At 51.4% G+C, this 26,924-nt stretch overlaps 1 protein-coding gene across 1 annotated transcript in view; it reads left to right on the top strand.

Moving 5' to 3' along the window:
- Positions 1 to 26,924, top strand: part of TCERG1L (transcription elongation regulator 1 like) — a 206,949-nt gene that overhangs the window by 38,593 nt on the left and 141,432 nt on the right. The window contains exon 4 of the mRNA XM_063103498.1: positions 12,707 to 12,892. Within this exon, the coding sequence (XP_062959568.1) occupies positions 12,707 to 12,892 (186 nt within the window). The remainder of the gene's footprint in view (positions 1 to 12,706; positions 12,893 to 26,924) is intronic.

The following is a 26,924-nucleotide window of genomic DNA, read 5'->3' as shown; positions in this document are numbered from 1 at the left end:
CCTTGATTCTGTGATCTCAAATTCTTGTCTCACTCGGGGTATCAGTGCTACAAGGTCATTGTATCTTATTATACCGTATTGAAACAGAAGTTCAGTCGGGCATATTTCAGCAGCACCTACATATAGTGAGAATTTTTTTTTTTTACTGAAAATTTCTGTCTTAGATTGTTTGGGGGGTATGTTTGGAACCCTGGTCCACAGGTGTTTCCTGGGAAAGTGCTGGGTTTTGAGGAAAAAAGTCATCAGTGTGGACACGTTTTAGTCCTGAAAGTAAACAGCCACATGCCTTTACCTGGGGAAATTCAGGAACAGAATCCACTCTGCCAGGTGGTAAAAAGAAAAACGTATTTGGTTTCTCAATTATGAAGCTCTCAATCATCTTAATTTCATAACGAAGATAGACACAGCAAAGCAGGAAAATTCTGAAAAATCATCAGCTGGTTGATTGCATCGCTGTCTGAATGCATCTCCAAAGAGAGAGACACAGGTTGGGGATAATTTCCTGCGCTTTATTACTGCCGAGGGACGTTACGAGGCAGGTAAGAGGTGAGTGTGAATCGGGATATCATCAACTGGTTTGCAAGCAGCTGCCTGACGACAAACAGCAGAGTTTTGCTTAATGCATTAAAGAGCCCTTCACAAAACTTCCATCATGTGCTGGTAGGATTCTGACCTGCTCTCAAGGTCAATATAGCCTCAGGCTGCCTGCTAGCAATAGGATCTGCATGCTGCAGCTTGAACCGGTAAACACATTTATTGCAGGGTGAAGGGTTAATGGTTTGTCAATGCCATCACATTCCACAGAGAAGGATGCTCTCAGGACCCTCCAGGGAGAGAGGTTGCTGAATTTCCCCAAAGGTGAGCCCCTCTTGGCAGCAAGCTTAGAAGTCGAGGAGGCTATGTGGACCCTTTTAACCCACCAAGTCCACTTGTTGCAGGAATCCTTTGGGAGACAAATGTTGTCTAGCAGCCACCTAGCTAAAATACATTTGTTAAGCACCTACTGCATATGCAGTACACAGCATATCCTTTAAGCGCAGTTCTGCCCTAGGGGTTGATAAAAGTGTGTGGTAGAAGTAGGCGTGTCTTGGATTCTGATGGGAAATGATTCAGGATAGGCCAGGGGACCTTCTAAACCCTTCAGTCCAGTCCCGCCGGGTGCATGCACGCTGTCACAGTCCAGTTCTCCCCCGTGCTCCTGAGTCTGGGTCTGCCACACACCCAGCTCCTTCTTGTGATGGATCTGCCGCCAGCAGGCGCTGGCCGGGAGGGGAGGCCAAGCTGACAGTGCTCGTGAGCAGTTACTGTAAAACCATCCAATGTTTCTCAACGAAGAAAATCGTTGCCTGCTCTTCCTCGCTCTTTCCTCCTCTCACTCGGTTCATTATAGCTATCAGGACATGCAGGTCACCAAGTACTAGCAGCAGTTTGTTCTTTGGGATGGTGTAATTAATATCCAGTTTTAATAAAATGAAAATTCAAATCATTATGCTCCAAGTTACATGAAATCATAAAAACAGCAATAACTAGTGTTTCTAAACTGATGTGCCCAGCACAGTGAATTCTCCACTTTCCCAGCACTGAGTGATTCATGCGTCCTCACCTTACACCATCTGTACCACTGAGGCTGGGAGAGCGACCTCCACGCGTGCAGATCTCTAGCGACTTGGTGATTAGGTATTTGGGGTTCTATCCAGTGTGTGTGTGCGGGGGGGACGTGATGGGGGATGCCTGTTCATACTGATGATGTGGGGTCTGCTGGACGTTTGGAGCTCTTTAGCTCTGTGGGAGGACACCCCACTGAGAGGCTCCTGATGCTGTGGAGAGAAGGAGCAGGATTGACCCCTGCTGCAGCCCTTCAATGCCGAGAGCTGGGAAACGTGGGCTCCTTTTGTCATGGGATGGGGGGACAATGACCTGGGAGGGAGCATCAGTCACAAGGGGCACTGTTCGGGTCAGTGCCTGCAGCTTTGGGCTACACCCGAGGTGACAATCTAGATTGCAGGACCTGGGATTGTGGATGGGGACAGGTGGGCTGGTAAGCGGTGATGCCAGGACATGAACTGTGCCCAGCTCTGGTTGGCTCCCCTGGAAGGGAGACAGGATGGTCTGGGGGCCCATGTGTCCTCCCAGTTCTGGGGCTTTGGAGGAGACTCAGGGTAATCTGAAATGTGTGTGAGGATGTGCAGACAGCGTCAGGTGAAACACAGCCAGACCGCAGCAGGGCCGCGTGTTGGGAAGAGCTGGTTCCTAATGGAGTGCCTGGTGAAACATGGCCAGATTGAAACTGCCCTTTGCAAAATGGCTCTTGTGCACGGACACGCTATGCAATAAAAGCCAAGGAGGGGCTATATGGATAAAATTTAAAGGATTTGTACAGGAAAGTCAAGTTCAAGATTCCTTCAACGACAGAGAGGTCGAAAGGGTTATAAAGCACAGACCAATAAACTGTCCGATCTCGGTTTTCGCGGTGATGGGACGTTTAGCAAAACTGAAAAACTGAACTCGCGCTGCTGAGCAAACATTATCCTGGAGGGTGGTTTGTGTGCACGCTCAGAATCTCACAGTCTGGATTCTGGTGCTGAACACCATTTTGAAGAAACTGCATGATTTGTTTAGAATATGAATGTGCAGATGTTTTCTGAAATGCAGTTTACTATCACCTTTCCTTGCAGTGTCTGCTGGATAAACAACCATGAGTTGTGTACAATTATGGCAGACCCCAAAAAGTCCAGGGAATCGTCCTTCTTTGGGGTTATGGACAGATGTTGGGTCAGGGTTATCCTTTCATAATGTGCCAACGCCCCGCTGTCCTCTCACCCAGACAGAAGGAAAGAAAGCCAGAGGTTTAAGTGGGGACTCACTCCTCCTGTGGCATATTTCCTGACAAAGTGTTTTCTTTCTGTTCGGGAAGCTTTTTGTCAGGAATACTTTCCCTCTCGTCACTGCCTCTCACTTTGGAATGCGTCCTGACACTTCCTTGTTTCCTGGAAGGGATAAAAGGGGTTTCTGGGCGGCCACGTGTCCAAGCACGTGCTGCAGTTTCCTTCATCTCTATGAGCTTTTACTGGAAACCCCGTGCCGGAATCCAAAGGTTGTCGGGTCCACTCGGGAGGCAGAGGCAGGAGCAGGTGATTGTGCTAGAAGTGAGGCCTGCACCTGCTTCTCTGGGATCCCAAAGGGGGTACTTAGCATAAAGAGCATTGTCAGAAGAGACCTCCTGGGCAGGAGGCAGGCAGTATGAGTGTGCAGGTGTGGCACAGAAGTCACGGTGCTGGAGAATGCAAGGGTCCCCCCCGCATGAGCCCTGCTAAGGAGAGTGCTTTGCTCCAGGAGGGTTGTGGTGAGGTGGGGTGCATCAGATCTTCCAGGACAGGAGGGATCAGGAGGGATGAGGCTCGACTGGACGTGCAGTTTAGAAAGGCCTGTTGGTGCAGGCTGTTAGATGGAGGAAGTCGTCGAGATGCCCGTGAGCTGTGATGGAACTTTCAGGAACTCAGGCTGTCACTGAAGAGGCCCCTTATAGTGGGGTGCAGGAGAGAGCTTGGATTCCAGAATTCCTGGGTCCAGTATCAAGATCTGACGATTGATTAGATGTTGAGCCAGGGAGAGGAGGAGACTAGGTGATTCAGGTGTTCCTGCCCAGGGTGACAGGGCCTGGGGGCTGCTCTGCAGTAGGGTAGGACATAGCAGCAGGAGAGGCAGGCTGGGGGGATGGTGGATGTGGAATTAATTGGCGGCATTGACAGGGGGAAGTGTCTGTGGGACCATCCACATGTCTGTGTGCTGTCTGTGGCTCATGTGAGGAACCTGAGCCCAGGAGAGAGACCTGGGTTCCAGCAGTGTCCTTAGTCCAAGAAGAGGCCTCGGCACAGGTGGACGCTGTTCCTTGGGGCTGGCAGGAGGGTGAGGAGGTCCAGAGTGGGGTGAATGTGGACACCCCAGACGCCCCTGAGAGATACAAGTTGGATCTGAGAGATTTGAGGGAGATACTGAGCAGTGTGGTCAGGGAGCCAGGAAAGTGGGAGGGAGGGATGGGGGTGAGCGTCCCAGGGAGGCCCCGGGATCACAGCCAGAGCAGGACTCAGACTGGCCCAGGCTGATGAACAACGGGGAGTGAGCCGGTGCAGATGGCACCGACTCGTGGTTCATGAGATCACTGGGTGCCTGCTGTGTGCAGGAGCTCAGGAGTCTAGGAGACCCACGTGAGGAGGTAGCAGGCAGAGGTGTGTGTGCGGTGACAGCCCTCACAGCTGCAGGTGGAGGTACGGGTGTGATGGGGCAGGCCTTGAGCTGAGGGTGGCCAGTGCCATGCCATCCAGGTGCCCTGGAGGAAGGAGTCTGGACCTGGACCCAGGTCCCACCACAGTGCTGGCTGCCACCAAGCCCAGCCCCACCCCTTGTGTGACAGATGAGTGGAGACTTGGCTCTGAGACCCCTGAGGGTGATGGACACAGCCTCTCCTGCACCCACCCTGAGCCCTATCACTGGGCTGGCTCCCCACGACCCACAGGCTCTGGGATCCTCGGCCAGCTGCCCACTGTGAAGAGGGTGGCGGACACGGCAGAGTCTCACTGGGTGGATGACACCTCCCCCCGGGCCTGGGTTGAACCAAGGGGCCTGGGTCAGCCTGCGGGGCCTGGACCAGGACAAGAAAGCTGCGATCTGCATTGGGGTCTGTTCTTGCTGCTGCATTTCATGTTGAGTAACGACTCCCAAAGCCTCAGTCCTGGGAAAGTTTTCCTCAAGATTCTGAGGCAAAGAGACTGAAGGTCCATGTGAGTCTGTGACAGCTGAACCCAAGGCATTGGCAAAGGGGTCTGTAGGAGGCGGGCAGCTATTTTATTCCAGGAATTTGGTTAATGCGTGGCTTCATGCCCAGGGAGGAGGTTAGTTGGACGTGCCTGCACCCCTAGCAGAAACCGCCCGAGGATCTCACCACTGTGTGTGGTCACCACTGTATGCGGTCACTGCTCAGGCCCAGCCCAGCTGCCCAGGCTGTGTCCTGACTCCTATGGAGTGTCCTGGCTGGGGTCTCCAGGGAGTAACCTGTTCTAGGCCTTGGGTGGGGGAGGGTGGGCAGGGGAGTGGCCAGTAGAGCTGTCTGAGTAAGGGTCCCCAGACCAGCAGGTGAGGTTGGGTGACCCTGCCTTCCTGAATGCTCTTGCCTGAAGAATAACCTCTAAAGCCTCATGTCTTGGAAAGACTCTCAGGTCAGTGGAAAAGGCGGATGAGCCCTCGGGGGGTCAGGGAGCCACAGGGAGCAGCGGCCCGGCAGGTCACGTAGGCAACAATCCCGTTCTCTACACCCTTGTCCCCACTCCACAGATGAGGACCGAGACAAGGAGCCAGAGGAGAGGGGCCCTCGGCACTGGGAGAGATCCAGCCCCACTTTCCTGGCATATTTAAAGCTCGTGACTGTACCAGGAACTGGTTGTCTGGTTTGTTGTCAACCAGAGCAACAAACACCAGAAAAAGTGAACAAAAGGCCACATTGTTAAGCGGCAGTTCAAACACCTGCACAGAATCTGCACTGGCTTATCATCTAGACGTGAGAAAACCTACCACGGGACTTCCAAAAAAGGACACAGTTAATTCCTGACAGAGGTCCATATTCCGCCAGCTGTGCACTGAGGCAAGACAACATGACGCTCTCAGAGGACGCAGAGGGAAGAAAGACCCCATGCTGCTGTGGCTGTGTCCGCACCGGCTCACCCCTCAGCCCGCTGCCAGCTTCATGGCAAAGCCACGCACGTCTGCTGTAGACCCACCCCCTGTGAAAGCCACCGCACGTGTTCCACGTGCCTGAAGTCACTGTCCTGATCAAAGAATCATTTTTTGCAGGAATAATTGCCAGTTGGTGGATAAATCGCCTGAAGGATTTTCACCAGAGCTGAAATCATTTGCTAAACAGACGTAGTAAACTAATGGTTGTTTATTTTTTTGAATGTGTTGCTCGGCTTAGACAACGCAACAGCTGGTGTTTGTCAGATTCGGTTTTCTCGTCAGCGGAGGCCTCTCCACAGCCATCCCATTGTTTACCTACCGCCCTCTGCCATCTTCAGTCCTGAAGGTCCTCCCCTCCACGTGGGCATTCTCCAAGGCAGATACGTCATCGAGGCCTCATGCTGATCTTTCCTAAAGATGCAGAAGTTAAATATTTAACATTTTATCTACTCTGCAACCCACTGGTGGTTATAATTCCCAATATAGCATTTGCTGATGCTTCCAAGCCTCGGGCCATGGAGTCCACAAAGCCAGAGCACTCTTTTCCGGGGCTGAGTGTCCTTCCAGCAGAACGGCCAGAGGCCTGGACCAGGAGTGAGGGGCCGGCCGGTCCACCAGCCAGTCCTCTCCAGCCACACTCCTGAGCCAGGCTCCTCCTCGGCAGAAACCAGGGGGAGTCTGAGATCCTCCGGTATGAGGCCTGGCTCTATTCCAGAGTGTGCCCAGAGAGGCAGAGGGCATCCAGGGAGCCGTCCACACATGTGGCTGCTGCTGAACTCGCCCTGTACTGGACCCAGCTTGCTCCCTCATGTCCATGGTTCTGAGTCCATGCCAACCCCCAATCCCGGTTCCTACCCCACCATCTGTGCCCTTTCATCCTCCCTGTTGAATCGTAGAAAAGCAAAATCCAGCTGCTTGGACGGCTTCTGGGTTTTGGAGGCAGGTTCCAGTAGCATATCAATAGCCAGTCGACAGAGAAGGCCACAGCAAGACCTGGTGTGTCTGAGGCCAATGGAGTTTAAACCAGTCAAGGTGCCAATCATGGCCAATCAGCCCCATGTGTGCAGTGCTGGCGTGGACTCTGATGATGCCGGGAGAGGCTTCAGCAAGTTCTAGTCCTCTGAGACGTATCAGGTAGGAGGAGGCAGGTCTTCAGCCAGGTGGCCCCAGCCCTACTGGTTGAGATTCAGACCAGACACGTTGACTTGAGAAGGTGGGCACCATGGCTCACCCTGGGTCTCTGTGCAAGTTTCATAAATCCCAGTGCTGTAGTTGGGATGTGTGTCCCTCCAAGGCTCACACTGAAGCTTAATCCTCAATATGGTATTTGAAAAGTGGGGCCTCTAAGAGGTAATTGAATCATGAGGGTCGCACCCTAGTGAGCGTGTTGTTCCACACACGGGCCAGTGGGTTAAGGGATTAACGGGTGTTCACAGGTGTGGATTGGTGGCTTTATAGGCAGAGGAAGGAACTTGCGGGCACACTCTTGCCCTCCTGCCATGTGACGCCCTGCACCACTGTGGGACTCTGCAGAGAGGCCCCATCAGAAAGAGGCTCTTACTGGATGAGCCCCTGGGCCCTGGACTTCCTAGCCTCTGAAACTGTAAAGAAATAAATTGTTTCTTTATAAATTACTCAGTTTCAGGTATTCTGTCATAAGTGACAGAAGATGGGCTGATATGAGGATATTTCAAAAAGTTTGTGGAAAGATTCATGTCATCTATGAATTCTATTTTCCATGAACTTTTTGAAGTGCCCTCATACACTCAGTGAGCCCCGCTCGCTGTGGCTGCAAACAGGGACCCAGGAGCTCTGCTTCACACGGCTGTTGGAGGGATGCCTTGAAATAAAATGTAAGCTCCTCTGAAGTCTGGTAACCCGAGAAGAAGGCAGGGCGGCACCAGTGCTGTAACCGGCCGCAGTGACACTGCAGCAGACAGGACAGCCGCGTGCACAATGTCCTGCCACTCCTGCTCCTGTGCCCTCTCCTCAGGCTGTCTTCAAGGAAAGTGCACAGTTAATTATGGTTTTGCTTAAAATATTGATTTTTATAAGTAGTCCTGATGGGATGGCCTTTCTGGCTTACCCCTTAACTGGCTTAGCAGTTATTTTTGGCGGGACCTATCTCATCTCACTGTTTATTTCCTTACTAAGGCATGCCTGCAGTCCTTTGGGGGAAGCAAGTTATTATAATTATTTATCAGTTGGCACAGTTTACTGAGTGCCTGACCATCTTCCAATCTCTGCTCAAGAGGCATCTCCCAGGGGGAGCAGCTGACGTCCTTGTCCCCCTGGCCCCAGGCCCATCCCAGCTGGTGTCCTCGGGCTGTGCACACAGGAGGGCTTTCATCTCTTTGCACTGGTGTCCCATGTCATCCTTCCAGTCCCTGTGTGGGGCACAGCCTGGCATGCAGAGATGCTCAATAAGTGTCTGGCTAGATGGGCAGGGAAGGAGGTGGAAGGGTACCACAGAGCAGCTGGCACCCTTCCTTCGCAGCACTGGGTTCCCCGTATTTGATTATTGTGCATCCGTCAGGAAAAGTCCTTGGGCGTCCTCCTCTCCAAGTGCATCCCCCGCCCCGAGTGTGTCCCTTTCCTTTTGTGACTCTCACACAAGCGTCGCTGGCTCTGTGGGCTCGCTGTGCGCTGCGGGTGTGGTGCCAGGGTCTGCTGCTCCAGCAGGGGCTGGGTTCCAATGGTGGCTGTGCTGGAATAGTCGCCCGTCAGAGCTTGGCCCGGGCAGAAGTCTACGTTAAGACCGGGACACCCTCTTTCCAGCTTGTCCGCTGACTATGAAAACCATTTTACTGACGCTGATTATTAACTTTCCGTCTCCACTGATATTATTCAGTTGCTTTTGTGAACTAATTGGGGAGTGTTGCATTATTAGATGCCACCAAATGAATTCAAAGCAGGTTAAAAACTATCTTTCCATGTTTTTTTTTTTTTTTTCTTAATGAGGCAGATAAGAAGGTACACTTATTTATTCTTCTTTTTAGTTGACACATAATTTTTGATAACAAAATCACAAGGTGATAAAAGTATTTTACACTTCCATCTACAAAACACTCTCTTCTTAACATCTGTTTCTTCTAAAACACTGTTAGTTATCTTCTCGTTCATTACTAAAGGTCATCTTCACTTTAAACAGTAGATGAAGTTCATTTTTTAACATTCACTAGGAAGCACATCACTGAGATGCTGAAGTCTGGCCCTCTGTTCTCATAAGGAAAGACATTAAGACAGCAGTCCTTGCAAGCGTGGTGTCCGCTGGCAGACCCGTCTCTGATATGTCCAGGATCACTCCCCATCTCCCTGTAACATTCATTAAAGATGGTTGTATAATGGTCTTGTTCTCATAAACAGACCACATCGACAGCATCCAAAGCGTGTGGTGGGTGACACTTTGCTGTACAGGGAAGGCAAGCCCCCGCCCCCTCTGACCTGCTGGTCTCCCCAGTGTCCTGACTGCTCTGGCGCTCTTGCAGAGTGAGAGAGCAGAGGCATGCTGCCGTGGGTCCGTCCTGCTGGCCCATGAGCAGGCTGAACTGTAGGAACGGGCATCAGTGCATCTGCGGGAGGGAGGGCCAGCCAGGGCGTGTCACCGTGGCCTGAGGGGCTCTGCACTTCTACAGCCCTTCTCTCCCACCCACCACCCTCCCGGAGGTTCCAGTGGCTCCTGTGATTGGAAACCCCAGACCATGCTGATACCACGTGCCCCTGCCCCCTAAGACCTTCCAGCAAGGACTTTAAGTGGCGCTCACTTGTGGAGGCACACTGAGCAGGGCAAACAAGCGGTGGGATTCAGGGGGAAACAGCTACGGTGACATCATATCAAAATGGAAATCCCAAGGGGGAGAAACCACACCAAGTTAGAAACGATGTATTGAACCATTCACAAAATTATCTCATTACACAAACACGTGCACACCCAAAACTATTCACACCTTTTTGCCCAGGACATCTACCCTGTGGTGACAAATGCAGATGTCAGCTTGTTTGCACTCGGTGGTTTCTGTCATGGTTATTTACAGCAGCAACACCTACGGTGATGGAGTGAACAGGTGAGCGTGAGTGAATGTGAAGCATTTATGTGCCATGTGCATCCCTGGAATATTAGTCTCCAGCTAGTAGTTGGCCTTTTGAAGGCCATTGAATGACAAAGGAAGTGTCTACTTTGTAACATCTCACAAAGAGCCCTGCGTACATTGTGACTGTGGCTGTCAGCCAGACTGCCTGCTGGAAGCTGGCCACATGGCAGAAGCTCAGCCATGTCCAGTTGGGGAGGCCAGAGGCACATTTTCACACACTCATTCACTCTACTTTAGAAATTTTCTGTAGTATGTTTTTAATATTAAGATGATATATTTTGATGATACGCATATTAAGATGATATGCTTATTTTTTTCTGACTTTAAATCTGTATATAGCAACATTAAGAAGCTACTACATACCTCCCAGAATAGACAAAATCCAAAGCACTGATGTCACCAAATGCTGGCAAGGATGTGCGGCAGCAGGAGCTCTCACTTGGGGCTGCTGGGGATGCAAAATGGAGCAGCCTCATTGGAAGACAGTCTGGCAGTTTCTTAAAGACGCTGAATACTTTCTTCCCATATGATCCCGCAGTCACGCTCCCTGATATTTACCCAAAGGAGCTGAAAACTTAGGTCCACGTGAAAACCTGCAACAGAATTTTATGCGGCTTTATCAATGATCATCGAAACTTGGAAAAACCATGGTGTCCTTCGGCAGGTGAATGAGTAGACAAACTGTTGCATCCAGACATGGGATATTGTTCAGCAATAGAAGAGAAATGATCCGTCGAACCATGAAAAGACACAGAGGAACTGTAAATGCACATTGCCATGTGGAACATGCCAGTCTGAAAAGGCCACATAATGTTTGGATCCAATTATATGACATTCTGGAAAAGGCCAAACTGCAGAGAGAGGAGAAAGATCAGCGGTTGCCAGGGGTGCAGGGGTTGGGAGGGGAGGGGACGTGTAGGTGGAGCACAGAGGAATTGTAGGCAGTGACCCACTCTGTGTGACACTGTGATGGTGGGTACATGTCATTACACATTTGTCAAAATCCATAAAATGTATAGCACAAAGAGTGACCCTAATAAAAACTGTGGATACTAGTTAATAATAATGTACCAATGTTGGCTCATCAGTTGTAACAAATGTGCTACTCGAATGCCAGATGTCAACAGTAAGGGAACGGGGCTGAGGGCAGTATATGGGGACTCTGTACTTTCCGCTCAGTTTTTCTGTAAATCTAAAACTGATCTATAAAAACTGAAATTTAATTTTAAAAATCTGTATGTGCCCAACACAGGGAGTTTGGAAAACACAGAAAGTCAGAAAGGAGGAGAGAAAATGAGCCATAAGTCTGCTATCTGCTATTATTAAGATTTTTTTTCATCTTTTCCTATGAACAATTTTTTAAAACATATCTGGCATTATATTATTAAATACTTTCTAGATGCTTCCAAGTTTCTATCTCCAGCTTGGATGTCTTTCTGGAAATCCAGGTTCAGTAGAGTCTGGCACTGAGCCCATCCAGGACCGAGCATTGTCCCCTGCCTGTCTGTTCCCAGCAAAGCATCGGGGTGAGACCGTTCACCATGTCCTCCCTCCCATCGGCATGCCTTCACCTACCCGCACAGCCTGGTCATCCTCGGCTGCCCTCATCCCCCTTATTCTGCTCCTTAACCACTCTGCTCTGGCCCCCTGATTTCCTGCAGCTTCTGGAACACAGGGGACAGGCATCCGCCACGGGGACTTTGCACTTCCTGCCACTTCTCCCTGGACCACTCTTCCCAGGTCCCAGCTCAGCTCCCCTCACCTCATGCAGACTTTTATCTATGTACCCCTTCCCAGGCAAGACTTAAGACCACCCATTTAAAATTTAGACCTGCACACCAAACCTTGATCCCCTGTCCTGCTTGGCTTTCCTCCATGTGGCCCTCGACTGTAACATAAAGCAAACAAACGAGAGAGCTGAGCCCCGTGTGTCTTCCCTGCCTGGGAGGAGCGCTCCTTTGGACGCAACCTTCCACCTTCCTGCTTCGCTGCTCTGTCTCTAGGAGCTAGAACGTGCTGGGCACCCCGTCAGCCAGACACAGATTGGGGGACTGAACGACCACACGAGGACACTTCAAAACGTTTATAGAAAGGCTCGTGTTATCTTTTAATTCTGTTGTTTTTAAAATGTGTTTTTAAGTTGCTTTCCAGAACTAACCAAACTAGACTGCCACCACCCATACACGATGGTACCTACAAAAATACTTGTTAGAAACCACATTTATTTGGGAGACTGAGAATTCTTTACAGAAAAGACACAGAAAGAAGCAAACTTTCAAATGCTTCCTTTAATGCCAGAAAGGACAAGCCAGATTCCAAGTCTGGAGCCTGAATCCTCGGGAGGAACTGCCCACACTGAGAAGGGGCTGGTTTCTCCATCCCAGCGGCCAGTCAGGCTGGCCACATCCTGCAGGGACCCGCGGAGCACTGTGCACGTTGGAAAGCACCTGTGCCCTGTCCCACAAATGCCACTCTCCCCACCCCCTCCCACACCCTTTATGAACTTCTCTCTTAGCCTTAGTCAGCCAGTGCCCCGAGTAATGGTGCACATTTTGTGATCACTTCTGAGACCATACATAATGCACCACAGCAAGGCCATTTCTCCTCAAGGCGCCCCTGTCCTGGCTCACCCCTGTCACCACAAGTTTTGCACACCCTGCGCATCACACAGCTGTGTGCACGTGCTAGGTGCATGGTCCATGTTTTGACAGATGGAGAACGCGTCACAAACATGCGTGCTAGGCAGGGTGGTGTGCCACATGGCTTTCATTGAAGGGGGTCAGTGCCACACTCACTTGCTCTCTGGGTGCTGATGGGTACAGTGGAACAGCATCTGTCACCTACAGACCCTGGACGTCTGTGCTGACCCTTGCATCCCTCTTCTGCAGGTGGTTGCCACAACAGCCGTAAGCCGATCAGCAGCAGTCCTGCCATCGCCATCGCGACTGCCGCTGCCACTGCTGTGGTCTCCGTGGACCCCACGGAGTGGACTCCATCACCCTCCAGCATGCAGCCGTGCCACTTCCTGACTTTGGCACCCATCAAAATACCCCTCCGGACGGCCCCCTTCTCAGGTAGGCACAGAACGCCGTCTCTTGATGCTTCATGCTGTTCCCTGAATCTACGGCGTCCACTCCAGGCTGGGGCCAGGGCCCAGGGTTCAGTTTCCTGGTCAGCCACCTGTGGGACTCACGTGCTGTGGGACATTCAATTCCAGCTCCAGAGAGGGATGCTCGATTGGGGGCAGATGGGGTTTTCTCAGTTTCAGACCATACGCACTCACCTGGATCTCTCTGAGCCAGGCTGGGGCCAGTACACCCCGGCATTTTCTGCCATGGAGCCCAGGTTAAAGTTTCTGTTTGAGGAAATGAGACTTTCCCTTGCTCACTCTTTATGGGGAATAATGCATGTCCCTAGTAATGCAGGGGCCCTGAGAAGTCTGTGACTTTCTTACGTGGAGTGCGGCAGGGGGGATCTGCGTCCAAGCTGGTGCCACCTAAGGAGCACATTGCTGGGCCGGGCCAATGCTGGACACGTGGTCTGGACTCCTGCCCAACATGGCAGGGCTGAAAACCAGAGGCCTGGGTGACCACAAAGACATTTGTACTCACAAGTGCAGGGGGCGTGCTTCCTTTCTGGCAAGTCCTCAAGAGAGTGGCAGGGTGGGTGGACATGCTGGTGTTCTGAGAGGGGCCGTGATGTCCCTATGGGGGCTGGGGGTGGCCGGAGGCCTGGACCCCTGGACTGGTTGTAACGCTGCTCTCCATAAGCATTTGCAGCTTCAGGTGTGTGTGTCCATTAACTGTAACCAGCATGCGTGTGCCCCAGCCACCCTTGTGAAATGCGTGTTTCTTCACATGTAGCAATAGTGACATTAATGTGGAATAACTTAGAGTAAATTGTCAATTCTTGTGAGCTGGTACTATTACTTTAGTTTCAGTTCTTTGTGCGATACGGTAAAACTTGAAATTCTGTGGAAGACAGTGTGAATATCATTACCTGCTGGATTATCAGTAGCGGGAAACATATCACAAGATTGCGATACACACACATGTATTTTGTTTACATGTACACACGTATACACACGCACACAGAGTTCATGGTAGAAAAACAAATATTGTATTTCCCCTACTTTCCAGTTTTCTGGAGTGTTTGTGGCTTGCTGACTTTGTTTCTGGTAAATCTAACATGGTCCTCTTCAACTGTGGACCTTGGGCATTCCGTACCCGGGTATCGGCTGACGAATTAGTTGATTAGTGGGACTTTGCAGTCTCAAGAACAAATCTGGTTTCTATTTTGTCATGTCAGTGAACGTGCATTTAGGATGTGATGGGGAAAATAGATAAAACACACGGACAGTCTCGGTGTGGGCCATACATTACAGCTGTGTCAAAACTTTGGTTAAAATTAATCTGTCCATTGACATTTATTGAGGGTGGTTTACTATTTTCTTAGAAAATCTCAGAACCCAAAACTGTGTATTTCAGGGATGGCTTCACTTGCCATGTCTCTTACGTGATTTATAAAGTGACATAATAATTAGGCGTCTTTCCATGTTTGCATTTTTAAAGGTTCTATAATCAAATTTGCCGTAATGTGCATTCAGTTAGAAAAAGACAAGCATCAACGTTATCTGTCTAGTAGGTAACTGCCAGAACAGGCTGTCAAAAGGATAAAAGGGCGTTCCTCAAGAGGGAGCTTCTAAAGCCGCGTCTACAGTGCTGTCCATTTGATCTGAGCACCCCACTCTGCCGCAGAAGTTGTGGGTTGAAGCTGAGGTAGAGGCACTGGGTTTGGACCAGTGACTGGGTCTGAGCTGTGGGCTGTTTGGCCAGTTCTGGGCTTTATTGGTGCATGTGGCTCTGCCTGGGGGTACTCCTCGTAGGAGGGTTCTATGGGAGGGATGGCCACCTGGTAGCGTTGTCCTCGATTTCTCCTCTAGACTTTTGCAGAAAGGAATTGATTGAGGCTGGCCATGCCCGTAAAGAAACCCCTTATAAAATTTCCCTGGTGCTTTTTGAAAACCAAGGCTTGAAGGAGATTGGGGGAGAGATGGCTTGCCTACCAGGGCTGTCAGGACTGTTTTCTAACCCCCTGCAGGAGCCTCATTGAACGAGAGACATCCAGGAGTGAACCGTTCTGCTGAGCAGTCTCGTTGGACACCAGCAGCACACTAGGAAATTTCTGACACCCTTAAAATAGATAAACTAGGCAGGGGGCGGGAGAAGGATGGAATATCCCATGGTGTGCTAGGTGGGTGTAAGCAGAGGAGATTAGAAAGGCATTAACAGCAAAATGAGCTTTTATAGACAGAAAAATGCACGTCCGTGGAGTTTGCTTCATAAGCAAATTGGTTTTATAAAAGCACGTGACCTTTAATTTATGTATGGGTGAATAATCCTGTTTTTATTCAGAAGATAATAATTTCCATTTTAGACAAATGAGCTTGACTCTTTTATTTATACCCTTGATTTGGTAATAAAAACCAGATAACCTTAGAGGACCCACATAGTTTACGTGAATAGTTTTCAAGTGGGGGCAATTTTGCTCCTGGGGGATATTTGGCAATGGCTGGAGACAGTTTTTATTGTCATGACTCAGGGGGTCGCTACTGGCATCTGGTGGGTCAAACGCAGGGGTGCTGCCACACATCCTGCAAACCCTAGGACGGCCCCTGTGATAAGGAGCTACCCGGCCCCAATTGTTAGCAGTGCCTGTGTCAAGAAATCCTTGTTTACATTTCTAGAATTCCACTGAGCAAACTGTGGGACCTGTACTGGTGCATGGATAAGCTCACCTGGGGGAGTTAATGTCCCTTAGCTGAAGGCCCTGGAGGAAATAGGATCTGTGTTGGAGAGAAGACTGAGCCATAGGAGTTGCAGTTCATTGTACGCCTCTAGCATGCTTTAGAGTTTCAAATAAGAGACCACATAATATTTAAAGAGCCCCATGACCCCTTTCAGGTTCAGTCACAAACCAAGTTTCGTCTTTCAGAATGTTGTCACACACGCAGCAAAGCTGTTCCAGGTGGTGGGGTCCCGGTGGCCTTGCACCACGTCAGTCCGTTTACATGCCTGTCCCCTTCCTAGATGGTAAGTCCCCCACCGGGGGTCTGCATCTTTTCTACTTGTCCTGCCTGCGCCAGGCACAGGTTTGTTGAGCCGACAGCTGTGTGTGCAGAAGTCACCATTTCCCGGCTTGAGGGGCCGCTCTCCTATTGTCCAGTGACAGGCTGAGCACAACCTGTTCTGCGCATTCCGTGATTTCTAATGCTGTTTCTTACCTGTTTGCTCCTGAATAAGAGGGTGAGGAGGAGGTAAGGGTGAGATGGAGGAAACGGGTTACCTGGGGGTACTGCTGCAGGTCAAGGGGCACCGTGTCCTCAATGCCGGCAGTGCAAGAACGAGCGACTGGAGCAGGGTGGACAGTGGAGGCTGTTCTCCTGTTCATAGCCTTCAAGCAGGTTTCAACTGAACGCAGTTCTGTCTTGTTTCCAACTGTTTCTTCAAAGCTTAGAGCTTCAGGCTAAAGAAGCAACACATTCAGTGGGGAAATTGTACCTGGTATCGTATTCATTTCTTAGTTTTTAAGGAGAACATGCTGTTTATTAAGGGCAGAGTGAAAGACACGTAGAAAAAGGTGTCCAATAGAGCAGACACGCTGTCCTGGAGCTCTGCAGGACAGGATCAACCCACCCTGCAGCTGCAACAATCTTCTGTTCAAACTTCACGCCGGGAGGGCAGAGCGGGTGCCCACGTTCACGAGGCCATGACATGGGGACAGAACTCTGGTGCCGGCCCCTATTTGATGGAATAAATGAAGGGATTCTTCTTTCAAGAATGATGGTATTTATTTTTAAAACTTGGCCTACCATTTCCTAAGCACTCAAATGAGAAAGGCAGATTATCGGTGAGCAGTCGTGGTCTGCAGGAAGAGCAAACTCCTATAGAACACAAACACTACGAAGTACCATCTGCCTTGAGAACCATTTGCCACCTGTTCTCTTGCTTCCACGACTATTTAATGGTTTAAATTTAACATTTTTGCTGCCACGGAACAGCTGGGAAGTGATTATTTTTTGGTTCTATCAGTCACTTACCAGCCAACCTACATAAAAAGTCAGAAAAGTCTCCAAGCCGGGATTCCTCCACGCAGCCTTTCATGTGGCCGTCGGCTTCCCTCATTAGCAGAATCTGCAGATGCAAACAGGCACTGGAACAACACTCCAGCCTTTTGAGGATACGGTCTTTGTCTTTTTCTTGTTTAAATTCAGGAATTGTTTCCTCCTCCACTATAATCAAAAATGTCATAATACATGTTAACATTTTAGAGATTTTTAGTATCAAAAAATATTGTAACAACATAATTACTCATACCCCAAATGCCAGAAACTCAGCTGGCTTCTCTGAGAAAGACTTACGCATTTCCAATGGTGCGACCGAGCTCCTTCGTTAGGAAAATTGTTGGATCTGAAAAGACAAAAAAACCTTTGTATAGTTTATAATCCACGATAAGTGAGCTCATATTAAGAATGCAACTACGTGTATGCAAGCTGGTGTTTTTACATGTAGGCATGAAGGGTGCAGCATTTTCTAAATGGAGATCCCATTGCTGGGATCCCAAGGTCAGAACTGCTGAGTCGTTCCTGTCAGCACGGTCTAGATCTCCCATCGAGGAAGGGACGTTCCTGTGACCTTGTGTTCACCCTGAGACGCTCCATACCCTGCCACCTTCCCTGAGAACACTGAGCACTTCATCTGTCTTAGCCATCGCTGCTGTTAGCTCCAATTCACTTTCTTTGAAAAGAAAAATTGGAAATATACCATGCACATGAAAGCATGAATGTGTTTACGTCAAGTATAAAGAGCACTGATACAATAGACACCCAAATGCCTCCCTCTGAGCCTAAGAAAGTAGACGCTCCCACTGTCCCCTCTGGATCACCCCAGAGGTTACTACTCTTCTAAAGAGGCATCAATCATTTAAAAACTTTGCTGTTTTTAAAAATATTTTTACCACGTGAATATGTATTATCACTAGACAGTATATTGCGTACTTTAGACGCTTATGAATTTTACATAAATGTAATCTTAGCTTTTGCATTCTTTTGTGATTGCCATTTTGCTCAAATGTGTGTGTTCTCCAAAGTCCTCCCCGCCGATGGTCATGGTTGTGGCACAATCACGACAGCTTTTGTGCAGCGTTCATTCGCATGAATCCACACGTTGCGTTGTGGTGGACCTTTCGGCTGCTTCCTGAAATGTCAGGCGTGGTCGCGCCCTCTTTCCTTCTGGAAGCATTTTCCTCTCCTCGTCTTGGAAACTGCACTCTGCTGGTAATCTTCCGGGGGGTCTTTGCACAGATGTCTAAAGCCCCGGACCCTCCTCTGTATTCAGTGTCCTGAGCCTTCTCATCCTAGGTAATAATGAGTCCCCACTTCATCTGCCTCTGTTTCCCCCCGAGCTCTGGGCTAACAGGTACAAATTCTCACTGGGCACCTGCACTTTCTCATGGTATCTCAAGCCTCACTTTTCCATGAAGCAAGTATTGATTCCCAGCCCATGGATCTTCTCATAAAGAAACAAAACCAAATCTTGTTTCTCTTATGGTCTTCCAAGTAAACGTATTTGCCCCACCCCAGACCCCCCAGTTCAGTAAATTGCTCTCCAATCTACCCAACACCTCGAGGTCATCCTGGTACCTCATGTTCATCCCATCAGCACTGGGGTCCCCCCTTCTAATCGAAACCCCCTCTCCTCCACCACTGTTCTGGCCCAGGCCAGCAGTCTTGACCGGGGCTGCTGCACACACTCTCTGCTTCTGCTTTGCCCTGTCGAAGCCATTTTCCAAACAGAAGCCAGTGTTTGCTTCTCAAAAGCCCATGTCAGACCACGCCTTTCCCTCATGAAACCTCCAAAGATTACCTCCCATGGAGCTTAGAACAAAACCCAAACATCTGCAGAGTCTCAGGGTCACTGTCTTTGTGGCCCAGGTCCACACACACCCTTCCAGGGCTGCTCTCCATCTGCCCCATGCTCAGCCCCACTGGCCGTGGCTGCCTCAGGGCCTTTGCACTGGCCACCCCTCTGTGCAGGCGGCTCCTCCACCATTTGGGCCTCAGCTCTCAGGAGCAGCCCATGTCCTCCATTCTGAAGTACGTTCTGGAATAGCCTCCTCCTCGTTACCCGTGTATTTCCGTTTTGCATTAACCATTGCTGGAATTACCTTTGGTGTCTATTTCTGGCTTATTTTCTCTTCTCCCATGGGAGAATGTGAGATCCCAGAGGGCGGGCTCTTTGCATCTTACTAACCAGTGAGTCCTCCATGCTGAGAACAGTGCTCAGGATAAAGCTGTCCCCTGCTAAGTCTTCGCTGAGTGATCAGTGCCGGCACACTGAGGCACAGCAGTTAGTGCTCGGATCTGCACAGTGAGGGTCTTGTCCATGATGTTTTGAGTGTTGGTCAGCCCCGTTCTCTGGGTCCTCTCTAGGACAGTGAAGTGGTGGCCACAGTACTCTGCACTGTTTGTCCCACACCCGCCCCCACCAGGCCCAGTCCTAACAAACAAACAAGATCATGAGTGGCGGGAGAGCCAGCCATGAGCCCAGGGCTTTCTCTGCGGGGAGGACGCCATGTCTCCCAGCTCCAGAGGCTGCTCGTCAGCTCAGCATTGATTAGAATCTCTCATCTGAAGCTCAGACACAGGATGAGGCTACTTTTCAAAGGACTTCAGAGGAGTGGTCACGCCCCAATCTCTACGTTCTTGTAGGATTTGAATTTCCTGAAAATAAAAGGCTTGTGGACCCCGTGCAGCCAGTGCCATTACTTAGGGCTGAGAGACAGAGTCGACGGCAGTGAAGACCAGCCACCTAAGTCTCCATGATGGCGAAGGGCAGAGCGAGGCTAGAGCTCAGCTCTCACCTCCAGGGACTGTCCCAGGAGTTTTCAAGGATTTCTTTCCTATGCACCACCATCAATCCCACCCACCAGCAGTAATCCACATTCAGCAATAGAGCCATGATGCTAAAATCAATGACCTGATGACCAGCTCTGTGGCCAGGTGGCCACAGGCTGAGAGCGTGCAGAGGCTGATCCCTGCTGCAGTGAGAACCTTCATCAGGACCCTGTGCCCCACCAGGCAGGCAGAGCGGCAAGGCCTCACCCACACACTCCGTGGCACACATGCCATCCCTGGGTGGGTCCGTGGGGTCTTTGAGCAGGGGCCACTTTTACAAGAGACCCAGAGGGACTGTGAGAGGAAGAGGTTGCTCTGCAGACAGAGGGAGGGGGAGGTGTCACCCACTGCTGCTGTCATGGAGAAACAGCATCCCAGGGGACCTGGCTCCTGTGTGAGCTGCAGTGTGCTGCTGAGGCCATAAGCCAGAACAGCATCTCAGCACACCCTCTGTAACCCAGTCAGTGGCTCCTTCTGGGCTGGACTGCTTCACTGAATTTGTGATAACAGCACTGGGGACACAGTATCCATGTCCGGTGGCTGTCAGAGGTGGTGAGAGTGACATCTGGTTGGGGATGTGGTGGCGGATGAGGAGCCCTGATGGGCATCTGCTGGAGACGGTTGGTCAGAGGTCCACACTGAACAGTCTTCGGGTCTTAACTCTCAGGCAGACCTCCTTGGTACGTAAATACAATGAATGCCAGTCAGGGGTCTGTGCACATTTAGGAGCCTGCAGACCTGTGTTTAATGGCCTGAGTTGAAGAGAGCTGACGTTTTGCTCTTGGTGCTGAAATTTCCAGAGATCATGCGGGAGTTGCTTTGATCAAACACCGTCAAGGCAGCACTGGTCCTTTGAAAGAGCTCTAGCTGTGGAAACTGTATGAGGGGTCCTCAAAAAGTTAACATGGGATTGCTATGTGATCCAGCGAGTCTGCTCCTGGTGCAGACCCAATGGAACTGAAAGCTGGGTCTTGACTAGGTCTTTGTGCACTGGTATTCACGGCTGCATTATTCACAGTAGCCAGGTGGGAGCAGCCCAAGTGCCCATATGAAAGAACAGATACACAAAATGTGGTCTGTGCACACAATGGAACACGACTCAGCCTTAAAAAGGAAGGACGTCCTGACACATGCTACAACATGTATGAACCTTGTGGACATTATGTTCAGTGAAATAAGCCAGTCACAGAAGGACACATACTCTATGATTCGACTCATCTGAGGTCCCTAGAGTAGGCCAATTCAGAGACAGACAGAAAGGGGGTTCTCAGGGGCGGGGGAGAGGGAGCGGGGAGTTAGTATTTAATGGGCTTCAGTTTGGGAGGATGGAAAAGTTCTGGAGATGGACAATGGCAATGGCTGCCTAACGATGTGAATGTGCTTGATGCCCCTGGACTGTGCACTTAAAGACAGCTAAGATGGAACATTTTATGTTATGTGTATTTTTCCACAATAAAATAAAGAGAGGAAAAGAAAGTAGCCCTGACGCTCCGTGCACCGGCCCTTCCTTTCTGGCTCCAGCTGGCCCACATGTGCGGTGCAGGCCTGTTCTCATAGGCAAATGAATGAAATCTATTTTAGGGAATTTGGAATGTGCCAGAATAGTAGCATTAAGTAAGAAGTAGCGAAGACATCTTATTGCTTACGCCCTTCGTTGTAAGTGAAATTTCCAACAGTCTGGCATCTGCATCCCTCGGATTCAAACTCCAATAACAGCCCTTCCGGCAGCCAGATTTCTGGCAACATTAGCCGTCTGGAACATAGTAGAAACTGAGGCGTGAAGAGAAAAGCAGGCCTCTGAGCACAGGTGAGCACAGCTGTTGCCAAATGCATGTGCTCTCCTGGAGGAGCAGACTCTGGGTGGGGGCTGTACAGAGCAGGAGGGGACGGGGACCCTGGAGCCTTGACGGTGGGGATTTGTGGCTGGAGCATTGCCTGAGGTGGGATGGGCACAAGAGGGGAAGAAGAGGCAGGCAAAGGGAGTGGGGGCAGAAAGCCAAAGCTTGGGGTGGGAGCCTGGGCAGAAAGAGGTGAGACAGGTGACCCCACGGTTGGGGACCAAGGCTGAGGTCTAGAGGACCGAGGATGTGGCAATGTAGAATCTGGAACGTTCTGTTGTCACCATGTTTTCCTGGCACCATACAGATGAGCAGAGACCCCCCAAAAGGACCCATTGCCAGAGAGCACAGTGTCACTCTTACTGGCCAGAGGACTCCAGCCAGGCTTCAACTCTCCTGGGCTCGAGCTGTCTAGAACCGCAGGTGGGAAGCGGAGAGGATTGTTGATGGTGACGTGTGAATGCTGCAAAGAGCGAGGCCGTCACGCACAGGTCAGCATGCCCTAGACACTTGCTGCTGTGCTGGGCCGTGAGAAAAGGCGTGTGGGCTCGGGAGGCTGCTTAGCTGAGAAAGAGCTGCGTGCTGGGAGGCTCCACCCGCAGTCGAGAGTTTTATAGATGTTGATGATTAGAAGGCTGAGCTTAGCTGCTAGCAGGCAGAGTTGCTCACCTTCCATGAAGCCAACTACAAGCTGTACCAGTGCAGGCTCTAGGAGAGGGACGGACGCTGCTCTAGAGAGCCGCAGGCATGGGTCTGTCACCGCTTACGTCCCGCTCCCTGCTGCAGTTTACGACTGGGTCTGCTCAGCCGGGGTCACGGGTGATGTCCAAGATTCAGCTCTCCACCTGAATGTGTCTCTTTGGGGTTCCAGGGATCTAGGGATGAGCTGTCCCAAAGGCTGAGACACGGGCCATCTTTCCATTTGGGAGTCTTGATGTCCTCGTGATGGTTGGCAATGTCGTGTGTGCAGAACATTGCGTTGAGGCCTACTTTTCAGTTTTAAATATTGGTGGCTACTTATCCTTTGTAATGACAGTTATCACCTGTCACAATTCCATCCTATGGCATTGTCCTTCCTGATCCCTTCTGGTAGAATGTTGTCGCACAATGCGGTTTTCAGTGATCTAATTCAGAATGAGCAGTGTGCAAGTCTGCTCCATCATCCAGGGGATAGTGGGTCTTGGAGCCCCTGCAGGAGGCCATGGCATCAAGACACAGAAGGCAGAGTTCTCCCAAGGCCACATGGGCCAGAGGGTGCCCCAGTGAGAGATGTAGTAGCGGGACACTCAGCTGAGTGTTCAGCCCATTAGCTCATCTCATAGACTCCAGATGGAAGGAAAGTGGGCCTGAGAGAAGCCAAGTGCAGCCCCGGCCAAAACCAAGTCGTGCCCTGCACCGCGGACGTGAGTCCTCTGTGGCCCATTCAGCTTTGCAGCGGCTGCCCCTGTGAGGGCGGGGGGTCCACCCCTTTTGGGCCGAGTCCCGTCTGTAGGACCCTCTGCTTTCCTGCTCCTGTCACGGCAGGTGCAGTGATGGTGGGAAGGGCAGCCAATTGCCCCCTCGCCGGCCCCGTAGCCTGGAGAGCAGCATGGGGCTCCCGCCTTTGTGGGGGACGAGGACAGGCTGGCTCTGCCAGCACCTTGTCTTAGAGCCGGTGGGCACATCCACAGGAGGGAAAATTCACTGATACAAAGTTACTCAGGGGATTCTCTTAGTGTTTAATTTTGTGCCATTCCCATATAGATGTTCTTCAACAAACAGACATTGCCGTAGACCCAGCTGGCCCTCCGCCCATGCTGTCCTCAGGGCACTGAGGTATGGCACTGGGGGGCCCTGCCCCTCACTCTGCCTGGCCCAGTCTGCTGAAGCCAGGGGTGTTTTCTTGTTGCTTGTTGTTTCTACAGCTTAGGGAGAATATGCCTTCTGTTTTTATTAGAATCATTCATATATTTTCCCCTCCCTGCACCCCCTTGCAGCACAGGCAAGGCTGAGGAGAGGCTCGGCCAGCACGGCCAAGGTCACACCCTGCTTTAAGCACAGGCAGCTCCACTCGACCTCACTAGAGGTATGAACCTCCAGGCCACTTGAGGAGACCCCACGCCGTCGGCCAGCGTCTGGTGGTTTTACATCGAGTGTCTCTAGAAGGATCTACAGGGGAGCCGGGTGGGCTCTGCCAGCTGCCGTCAGGCTACTGTGCACGCAGAACACACTTCCGTGTGATTCAGTGCACCCCCCTTGTCCCCTTCACCTCTCATTGTCCCCTACATCATTACATAGCACTGCCTCATTCTCTCAACGAAGCCCTGGCTGCCCAGGGACAGTGTTTGCTGAAGGCGTCCTTTCTGGATGCTCGGCAGGTGTGCACCGCGTTCTGTAAGCGGACCTTTCTTGGCTGGGAGAACACGAGCGTTTGAATTCCTTGTGAGCGAGCCCAGGGTATTGTTTTCTGTTTCCAGGTTGCTATTTGTGTTCCTGCAAAGACTTGAAAAGGAGAACAGCCTTTGCTGCTCTCGCTGCACAAGCCGCTCCCGTGCGTGGGGCACCGGCAGGAACACACTCACACGGGCAGCTCCTGGCGGCAGGAGCAGGACAGGCACGGATAAGTGTGTCAGGGTTTGCCTGAGCACATGTGCAGTCCTGCAGTCTGCACAAGTGGAGAGAAAGCTCATGTACGCCTGAGGCTTTCCAAGAAAACTGAAATCACAAGAGTGACCACAGGAAAGGGACTTGCTTCTCGTGCTGAAAAGAACCCACGTGTGTGTGCTGTCTTGGAAAGGGCGACTGTCCTCAGTGACCCGCACACACGGTGCTTGAAATAACTGCCATAGAGCCAGGTGGAGCTGGCTCTCAGGGCCATCGGAGTCCACATGCTGGTGACAAAGGATGGCTTTTCAGAACCTGCTGCCTCCCCTTTCTTTACCTTTTTTCAGTTGTGACACTGTGTCTGCTGAAATGGCGGCAACTAGCCGCTTGTATCTCCTCAACGCAACAGGCTCTGCAGCACGACGTGTGCAGTGGCTCGGAAGTTTCTTAAATAGATCACTTTGTTTTGTCCCCCCATCAACAAATCAGGCAGTTCCCCCTCTCTCCGGAGCCCCCGCTCTGCTCCTGGCACTAGGCTGTGTTCTGAGCATTTACTAGTGATCCCAAGAGAGGGCCACCCCTCCCTCTGGAGGACGCTGGTGGACCAGGCCAGCTGCATTTGGTCCTGTCCCTCTCAGGTTGATCCCGCTGAGCTGGCCTTGCCTTGGAGGACATGCCTTGGAGGGCTGACTCGGGTTGGGTACCCCAGAAGCAGACTGACACAAAGACTGGGTATGAGGTGTGACACCCCATGGCCATGGGGTCAGTCCCACTGGGACTCGGCAGGGGGTCACACCGTTGTTCAGAGTGTCACACTCAAGGAACGAAGGAGAACAAGGCCCTCTCCACTGACTCCCACCTGCGTTTGGTTGGGGCGGCCCCTGCAGGCTCTTGCTCCCTGGTGCTGCTGCCTGCCATGCATGTAGGCCAGCACCGCCCCTCAGCCCCACAGGCCTGAGGCAGAGAGCGTCGTCAGCGGTCGTAGGCAGAGTGGGGGAGGAGACAGCTCGACAAGGCGTTGGGGCACAGGTGTGCCTGCTGGCAGGTGGAAGGTGGCCCAACCTCGGGACCAAGCTCAGGTGTGATGAAAAGAGAAGATCCAGCCTGGTCTGTTGTGACCAGACCTCTCTAAAGGTCATAATTAATAGGGCTTTGGGCTGGAGTCATGGAGGCCATCCCATCGTCCTCGTAGCTATGACACCTCTTGCTAAGGCCATGGGGCAGGGCCTGGACGGCATCCAGTGGCCCTTTTGCAATGATGGCTTTTGTAGAGGGGCTCCCTCAGGTCACCATGGGTTGTGCTGGCTGGAGGAAGGAGCCCCTGACTGCCAGCTGCTCTTTAGGGCTCCCGCCAGTCTTGTGCCCCCACGAGCCCCATCTCCTTGGGTAACTAGGCAGGGAAGCTGGCCAGGCAAACCCAGGGACTGGGTGGATTTTTAGATGACCATCACTCTGGGAATTAGATGCCAGGACTGGGGAGTGTTACGACTCATAATTGACTCATCGTGAACTGTCCCGCTCACGGTGGTGTCCAGCCTGCCCTCACTGAACAGGCAAGGCAGCCTGTGCACCTAAGCAGAACACACCAGCAGAACCTCTCTGAGGGGCAGGGACACAGAGGGCAGCGGTGGGATGCAGGGAGCAGGCACGGCTGTGGTGGCAGAAGAGCACCGGTGCTGAGAGAGATCAAGGCAGGACAGGGGCCTGGATGAGGGGCCGCTCTGAAGGCCCCGCTTCTCTCTTCTGGCCTTGTTTTCTTCACGGTGAGGTGAGAGGCCAGTGGGATGTGGCTCCTGAGGTGCTTCTGGCTCTCGCGTGTCTTGAGCCTACAGGGCCTGGTCTGGTCCATGCATCCGGGTGAGGTGGGATGCAAACCTGGTGGCCTTCAAGGTCAGGTTGGGGCCACAGGCGGGGCTGCCAGGGCAGCTGCCTGCGAACACCTGCAGGGGCTGGTGTTTTCACCTGGCCCTGCCAAGTCTTTGTGATGTAGGTAAGGGTCTTGAACAGTCCCTGTTTAGATTATTTGTTTTTGCACAACCAGGCAGGGAGCTATTGTGATGATACCAGTGGGTTATGTTGGAGGCATGGACCACACAGATAATGGTGGGTGCTGAGGGGCAATCAGGTTGAGGATCTGACAGACAGCTGCCTTGTGGACAGGATGCCTGTAGCTGTGGGAGAAAGTCAGACTTAAGGATGACTGCAAAGACTTTGTCCCGAGCAACTGGGCGGATGGAACACCATGAATCACATGGGGTAACGGAGCAGTGCAGACGTGGGAGCCAGGTCTGGAGTTTTCTCCCACCCTGCTGCTTCCTATACCTGAAGCCTGCTTCTCTCCTTCCTTTAGCAAAATGCCTCTGAATCTGTGTCCATCCTTGCTGGTCCCAATCCCTCTCCTCCTCTTTTCTTTTCTACTCGACCCAAGCAGACTTTACCCCCCTGTGTCCCTGAGCTTGCTCTTATCCAGGTCGCCAGTAACTTGCCTTTTCTAAATCCGGACGGCGCATTCTCTGTGCTCCTGCTGCTGACCTTTTATCAGCACCTGACAGAGTTGGTCCCTTTGTCTTTCTTGGAGCATTCTTGATTGATTTGCCTCCAAGTCACGTGCCTGGTGAATCCGACCTTTCTGGATGAACTTTCCCTGGGTCCTCTTCTGCTGCTGCTCCTCTCTCCACTCCCTCCATGCCAAGCTCACCTGGGTTGGGGTGGGACAGGCAGGGAGAGGGG

Source organism: Cynocephalus volans, chromosome 7, assembly GCF_027409185.1.
Source record: "Cynocephalus volans isolate mCynVol1 chromosome 7, mCynVol1.pri, whole genome shotgun sequence".
Classification (NCBI taxonomy): domain Eukaryota; kingdom Metazoa; phylum Chordata; class Mammalia; order Dermoptera; family Cynocephalidae; genus Cynocephalus; species Cynocephalus volans.
Note: the sequence above shows the minus strand (reverse complement) of the source record. Positions and strands in the feature narration are given on the sequence as shown.